The following is an 8,335-nucleotide window of genomic DNA, read 5'->3' as shown; positions in this document are numbered from 1 at the left end:
CAAATTGTGTTTTCAACCCATAATCATAATTGTATGATTATTTTTGGTTTTGCTGATCTAAATGGATTTATTTTATGCTGTTTATGATCTCAAAAGAGTCCCCAACAAAGTTCATTGAAAAAAAAAAAAAAAAAATACATAAGAAATTGTAAAAAAACAATATACATAAGAAATTGTTCTGATATCGCAATTCCTTCATGTTCATTTGCTGAGAACACCACAAAGAGTTTCTACACCAAAAATTAGAACATTTGGAGCTTTATTTAGGGAATTAGAGGAAAAAGTATGATTTTGAATACTCATTACGCATAAATTAGCATAATTAATCAATAGCGATGTGCATGAAATAAATTAATACAGAATTTTGTAGATTATGTTCCGGGCAAGCTGCGTGGTCGCGAGATCGATGGCCGAGATCTAACCCTAACCCTGGGAGCCCCCCCCCCCCCCCCGGCCATATGATCTCCAAAAATACCCCGGCCTAGATAGGGTTAAGGTGATTTTGTTAAGATATAAAGTGAAAAGCAAAAAAATAAATAAAAACATAGAGGCGCTTCACCCCCAGCTGCAAAGCTTCCTAGGGACATGTGTTACAATGATCAACAATCAAAAGTCTCATACTAGTACTTATAATAACAATCTTATGAATCATATCATTAAACAAGATTCATGATGATGTCACCATTCAATCGCTATGACATCATGTAACACAAGTCATGACATCATAATGAAATTCTCATCCACGATTTCTGGCACGTATTATATTTAGAAAAATACTTGAAGCATATCATAAGAGCATACCTGGGCACTCCTGCCGTCACCTAACAAAATGAAACGACTCTGTTGAATGAGTTTCTTTGAAAATGAGGAAAATGTGTCATTGTTTTTATATATAAAAACATATAAAGTTACTTGCTTTTGAAATGTAATACTGAAGAAATTGGGGATTAATGTGACTCCAATTCTTTTAACATCATGTAGAGCAAACATACTTTATATCCCAAAATCAAGAAAAAAAGTCATGTCTGAGCAATATGAAATATGTTGTTCTCTCATATTTTGATGTTACTCATTTTATTAAAAGTTTCAACACTAAGCCGGGAGAGCACTAAATCATCATTTGTTGTCTGACAAGTTGTTAGATCCATCATGTTTCCTTTTGTTTTTATTGGCTGAGAAAACTAAAAACACAACATATCTATAAGCTCAGTCTATGGAAAGCAGACAATGCATAACACATAAGTTGTGGCACACACTAAACTCCGCAATCATGAATTAAAAAGAAAACTGTAAACAAAAATTATTTTCTTTAATATTCATAGCAAAAATAGGACAAATATGTCAGAAAAGGAACAGCTTATTTATCAAATAAAAGATAAAACATGGGAAAAAAGGGCAGTTGGCTTCTCTGATGAAGGGATTGCAAAACATGTCAGCTTATAGAGTCTGGAGCCATGTAACATAAAAATTAATTTTATTGTAGCTGTGCCATCAAATGGTATACAAATAATGAATGTTTAAGAGTGCAATGGACAGAATACTTGATGAGGAGAAAGATGAAACAATCCATTCAACTGGGCTACGGCTCGTTGAATGGATCATTCATTTCATCTTTCACCGAATGAAGTATTCCGTCCATAGCACGAATGATAACAACATTCATTATTTGGTTTATATGACACCTAAAAAAATAGATTCTTTTTCGTATGAAATTTATGAATTTCGATGCAAAATATGCTCACGCAGTACGAGCTCGATTTTTTATTGTCGCGTACAAACAACATGCGCGCTGCAAACATGAGTGTTTTTATTTGTGTTACCTGCAGTCTGGGTGGGCGCGAGCAATGGACAAAATCGTATGGATCAAAAATTGCACAGTTGATGACGACATTGAAAATAGGCTGAATGATCAATATCAAACAACCAATGAAATCAATCTAGGTGTCATATAACAACTACCATGGCAACGGAGCACAACATACAATTACAATCAAGGTTCATATCATGAGGAGAGACAAACGGGTCACAGTGATTCAGTTCGCTTTTTGTCTTCCAATCTCAAACAGTGAGTGTGATCAGCCACCCCAAATCTAACAATAAGGCTGTACGGAAGGTTGTTTGTAAATACCTAAAATATTAATTTTGTCTTCAAAATTCAAAATTAGAAAATAAGTGTACTTGAAAAAGTAAATCTTCTCCCATATATTGCCAAAATTTGAAGTTGTAAAGTTGAATAAAAAGCAAGATACAATTTTTTTGGATACTAGTAGTGTAGAAAATTCATTAAAAAAAAATTCAATATCTGCTCTTTAATTTGATACCTCAATAAAAGAAAATGGTCAAGAAATAACAAAGTTCTTGCTATTTGAAATAAGGCTTGAATTTCAATAATTTCATAAAATGAAGAGGTTTTACAGGCTAGCGTTCAAACTCACTCGACACTCCGTTTTGTTGACGATCAGCCATGCATTAAGTCTTTTGTTAACTGTGCTATAGCTTCTGTGGGAAACCGGTGAAAACCACTTCATTTTATGAAATTATTGAAATTCAAGCCTTATTTCAAATAACCAGAACTTTGTTATTTCTTGACCATTTTCTGTAATTGAGGTATCAAATTAAAGAGCAGATATTGAATTTTCTAAAAATGTGGTTTTCTTTTTGAAACCCAGATACAGCCCGCCAAGTGACTTTTTGGTATCCCCTCTTCAAATTGTTTTTGCTCACTCATGCGTGAATGAGAAATAATCTAAGTAATTTCAGATGATAGAGGAGATTCTAAGCTTTAAATTGGTTGGTCATTTGTCTATTGTATTTATGATTAAGTTATGATAAATCATTGCTAAATCTCGGTTTCGTTTTTTCTGGGACGCACTGTATATCAGTTCTTCAAGCTCAATAAAAATCTCTAAGTTTATTTTGGGTGACTTTTGTTGGTTTGGGTGGCAGGTTACCTATGGAAATACCATTGGAAGAATAAGTTGCTATGCAACAGGGCCCATGATCATGGGCCGTAACTAAAAGCAGGGGCGGATCCAGGATTTTCCAAAGGGGGGGGGGGCACATTTTCCTGATGAAAATTTGACAAGCAACAAGAAAAAGAAAAAGGATTTCACCAGAAATTTAAGGTCATACTAGTATTTCTTCTGCAAAAAATCTGAGAAGCGCAAAAAAAGGTCCTTGCTTTTAAAACGGAGGGGGGGGGGGCACACTTGGGTAAAATGGCATAGGTATTTAAATTAAAAATGTTGATAATGACTCTCAACCACTCAAAATGGGGGGGGGGCATGAGCTGAATGTGACCCCCTCCACCCTGGATCCGCCAGTGACTCAAAGGATAGCAATGATCGTAGAACATCTTTTTATGATTGATTACATTGGCTACAATACAATGTATAATCAATCATGAAAATCAAGCGTATGGTATATTGCCAACCTATGTGTTATGGGACCCAGAGATTATTTTGTAAAATTGGCACAAATTTTTGGCATGACTGACTGCCGAGCTCACCAACGAAGAATGCCCCTGTTGCTTTGCTGACGGCCACTAGGTGGGGCTTGGTGTCCTTACCAAGGGCTATCGTGTCCAGTCGATGGCAAGTGTCCCCTATTGGGCCAGAGCCCGGGGCAGCCTTGACCAGCACAATCTGGTCAGAATTCAGCTGAGTCACAATGAAGTGGCCTCTGTCTTTGCTAAGTCTACATACAAGAGAGAGAAACAAAATGTGGGCACAAAATTATATTTACACTCTCATAGCAAATCTCTTCTATATAAGATCTTGTTGCTGAATAGGTTTTTGATTGAAGGGGTAGACAAGTTATGATATGATATAATCTATGATGATAAATGGAATTTATATTTCATGATATATGGGGAGATGCTCGCAAATTAAAAACTTTAACAATTCATAGGTCCTTTATTCTTTGGTGGATTTTCATTTAACATTCACTAATATTTTTTGTCTAATTTGCCTTCTTTATCAAAACTAACTTATCATGGACTTTTAAAGCAACAGGACTTTTCGCATCCTATTGGAGTTCCTTACCTGACAGAGTAGGGTTCACCATCATAGAAGCATGAGCTCCAATTTCCCAGAAACGTTCCCGTTGAGGCATCGAAGGCCTCCAGCCTCCCGTTCATCCGATCAGCCACCCAGAGCCTGCCGCCGTCGTCCAGCTCTACGCTGTGGGGAATGCGAAACTGACCAGGGGCGGTGCCATTATTTCCAACACTCCAGATTGTTAATGGGCCAGAATTCCCTGCCAAAGAAGAGTCGGATAGAGTATAGGGACCTATTAATTCATCTGTGTATCAATTTCCCAATGAATAATAATGATAATATTCCACTTTTACATTGGATCGGAGTCTCTAAGTGCTTTACAGATGGTCATCGGACCTTGGATGGCCACACATAATATGTCCTTTCTCCACTCCATTCTATAAAAAAAAAAGAGTTTCAATACTCAATAAACCATTTTATAATCCATCATTAATGTAATCCATCATTCCTTATTCACTATTCCTTCACTCATTTATATATGTGCCGTGGCCGAGTGGTCTAAGGCGCCTGACTGTATATGGATAGTCCGAGGTTTGATTTACTGGCTGCGGCACCTATTCCCACGAGCAAGGCATTCAATCGGCAATGTTCTTTTATCCTGCATTAAAATAAATGAAAATTCTATATGCATTCTTGGCAACTAGGTGTGCACTTGTTTTTGTTTTCTTTTTAATTATCTGTATCTCTACCTCCATTTATTTTCTATTAATCATTATACCTATTCATAGGTAAAGACCAGCATTTAACAGAATCAAAATGTATTTTCTTAAAAATTGAAGAAAGTAAAACTTACTCAATTCCACTTTAACAACTCTATTGTTGACTCCTCCATCACCATCTGCAACGTAAAGGATGCCCTCTTTATTGATTGCAACATCAGCAACATTTCCAAACATGAGAGGATGCAGGGAGGTACCAGCCTTGCCAGCCACACCCATCGTAAGATCAAGCGTTCCGTCCGGTAAAAGCCGTTTGACAGTATACCCATGAGGCCCTAGATATAATTGATAGATTCACACTTTTGACAGATTTATTTCTATAACAGTAAAAAGTTAAATTTGAAAGTACAATAATAAATGACTTGGGGATGTAGGTTTTATTATAATAATGATGATAATTCCAGTCACACAAGGTGTTTGGCAAGGGGGTGTCCTCTCACCTATCATGTACACTGCCTTTATTGATGGATTAATCAGAGATTGGGCTGCTCAATTAACAACAGGTACTCAGGAATTATAGTCTTGGCCGATGATGTGGCACTAGTCAGTAATTCCGAAGTAGAGATGAAGGAGATGATTCAGGTCACATCTTTATATGCTGCTGAATGGAAATACCACATCAATCCATCCAAAAGTGCAGTTGTTGTTTACACTCCTGGAAAGAAATCTACGTCAAGTATTTCCTTGGAAATGGATGGAGAAGTGATTCCTCAAGTTGAAGCATACACTCATCTTGGCATCAAGAAATCTGGAGCCCGCCTTGATCCGACTGACAATATCATCAAGAAAGGTCTACACACCTACTTTGCCATGTCGGGTACAGGAGCTTACACTGGAGGTCTTGTTCCATTGCTTGTTGCCAAACTCTGGCTGACATTCTGCATCCCACGAATGCTTTATGGAGGCGAAGTTTTGAAACTTACAAAGGCAATGTTCCAGAAGTTAGATAAATGTCAGTCTCATCGGTGTCCCATTGACTGCACCAGATGAGATAGTTTTCCTGCTGACTGGCCTCATTCCTATCTCCCGTCAAATAGAGTTGAACAGACTCCTTCTACTGGGACATGTTATCAGCCTGAGCCATGGACGTTTTGAACTCAAGACCTTTCTCCATGCCTTTGCCCTCCTCACTCCTTTTATTAGAGCTTTGAAGGATCTACTGCTTAAATACCAACTGCCTGACTTGAACTCGCTACTTGAATCGACACCTTCATACCAGCAATGGAAGCAGGTGGCCAAAAATAAAGTTCATACTGCTGTGAGAGAACAAGTGGACAGAGGAATATCCCAGAAATCTTTCCTGAAGTATTGGATGGGAAAATCAGAAGTCAATGTGGAGGTACTCTATCCTCCCGGTCCAATCCAGGATGGCTTTAGACAAGCGTTAATGTATAGAGCACAACTCCTTTCTGGGACATATCTAGTACAGGCAAGAAGATGCAAGATCGGAAAGTGTATGAACTCCCTTTGTCCTCTCTGTAAGCTTGAAGATGAGACACCTGATCATTTTATAGCATCCTGCATCGTTCTTAAACATATCAGAGATGATTTCATACTGAAAATCAAGGAGATATCAAAAGATCATCGATGGTATCTGGAGCATTTTTCTAATACAGCAGCTGTTAACTACAATTACAATTTCACCCAAGCTGTTCTTATTGCCTATGACTCAAAGCTCCCACCTGATCATTTCATAGCATCCTGCATCTTTCTTAAACATATCAGAGATGATAATGATGATGATTATGATCATAATAATAGTTAATAATAATAGATAATAGATAATAATAATAATGATAATAATAGCTGTGATAATAAAACTTAAAATAATAAATATGAATAAAATAATAATAATAATAATAATAAAATAATAATAATAATGAGGATGACAATGATGATGATAATGATTATAACAATTACACAACAGATATCTTCTGTAAGATGCTTGGTATTTCTTTCTACGCACACTATTTCATGTTAACATAACGACTGCCTCTTTGATTCAAATGTAAATAATCAAAAATTTCCACAACTCTACACATTTTTTTTCAACATACCATTGCCTACATCCGTCACCCAGACATAGCCTTGCTGGTTGGTTTCATTGAATTGCCATCTCATGCCATGAATGTCCTGAAGTGTACTGCTATCCTTGTAGGTGAAGTTCCGAAGGAGTTTGCCGACTCCAATGTCGAACACAAGGACATGAGGTATATCATCACCTCTCTACAAAACAAGAAAATAATTCATAACTGATGTGGATTTATGATGAAGCTTATCTTTCATTATTGTACATTTTCCATTCAACAATCAATCATCATGCCACGTTCATGCATACGTCTTGATCTATTTTTCAAAAACGAAACAATTGACTCATCACGTTCATTTCATGTTGACATTTTTTTTCAAGGACAAAAGCGAAACAAAATATGCAAAAATAATAATGAAGGATTAAAAATAAAATAGGATGCAAAATATATAACACATAGTTTCTTTGCTATCTCGTTCTTCCCAATTTTCCTCAACTTCTTCTTCTTCAAAAGCGAGATGTAATTAAGCCAATGTCATGCAAAACTAGTACGACTCTACGAGTCACTCGGGCAAAACTTTCAGATTCGCAGTTAAAGCCTCATGACGAATTCCACAATACACAAAACTCAACACGAGGGACTGAAGACGTACCTGTGACACATAAACCTCTCCTTTGACGTCGTCAATTGCAGCGCTGAAGACTTCTCCCTGGAATGCTTCGCTGTCAATCGGCCACGTTGGATCTAGTTTATAATATTTGCTGCCCAGATGAAAACAATTCGATTCAACGCTAAACACAAGCACTGTGGCAGATACGAATAACGAGAAACCGATAAGGATCTCCATTCTGTATTGTCATGATTGTCGTTGTTGTTGTATTGTCATGTGATCTCATAGGCCAGGAGGCCTGTCACCTGACCGACGATGAAGTGGGCGGGGCTTTTCCCCCCACTGGTAACAAAACAAACGTGCGCCTCTGACTGACTGTTCAAGAAAGTTTAACATTTTCTTTCAGATTGATTACTGTGATCGAAACTTTTTTTTTGCGATCTCAATGTCCCTAAAATTTGTACTTCAAAGACGTTTAGACAGATGTAATAATTTAATATGCATTTATCACGTCACGGATCATTTCAGGCGAAACTGGACGAAACTCTATACAAGTAAAGCTGACATCACAATGCATTGTTGAATTACGCAACTAGTAAAAGGCCAGTTTTGGCGCGCCTCATACAAGCGCGTAACTATAGCAACGTGAAAGTTTATAAACATGAGCACGTGGTCGATGTTTTCATAATTCTGTTCCGTCGTCTTGACCCTGTCCAGAACGTCTCAATCTAATTGCATCCATTTGTGAAATTTATGTCCCAGTATCCTTTTAACTTATAAGACAGAGCTTGCCCCCACAACTTTGGAAAAAAAAAAGAATAAGAATAGAAATTTGATAACGGGAAAGAGCCCAAATCGACGTTTTCATTGGCCTGATGATGCATTTTCCAGAGTTGTGGGAAACGGATTCACTTATCT

General features: G+C 37.2%; 1 protein-coding gene across 2 annotated transcripts; it reads right to left on the bottom strand.

Annotated features, from left to right (window-relative positions):
* Positions 1-2,201: 2,201 nt before the first annotated feature.
* Positions 2,202-7,701, bottom strand: LOC129279012 (NHL repeat-containing protein 3-like). Of its 2 annotated transcripts, XR_010296099.1 has the most exons (6): positions 7,460-7,701; positions 6,835-7,003; positions 4,852-5,052; positions 4,044-4,257; positions 2,873-3,696; positions 2,202-2,418 (listed from the first exon to the last, which is right to left on the bottom strand). XR_010296099.1 is itself a non-coding variant. In XM_054915126.2 (5 exons), exons 1-5 carry the CDS (start codon positions 7,652-7,654, stop codon positions 3,441-3,443), a joined length of 1,035 nt encoding a protein of 344 aa, XP_054771101.2. In that variant the 5' UTR covers positions 7,655-7,701; the 3' UTR covers positions 2,661-3,440. The 2 variants fall into 2 exon arrangements, 1 of the variants encoding a protein (XP_054771101.2); XM_054915126.2 differs by lacking the exon at positions 2,202-2,418 and having other exon boundaries at positions 2,661-3,696.
* Positions 7,702-8,335: the final 634 nt, after the last annotated feature.

This window comes from Lytechinus pictus, chromosome 16, assembly GCF_037042905.1.
Source record: "Lytechinus pictus isolate F3 Inbred chromosome 16, Lp3.0, whole genome shotgun sequence".
NCBI classification, from domain to species: Eukaryota; Metazoa; Echinodermata; class Echinoidea; order Temnopleuroida; family Toxopneustidae; genus Lytechinus; species Lytechinus pictus.
This window is presented reverse-complemented; position numbering and strand designations above follow the sequence as displayed.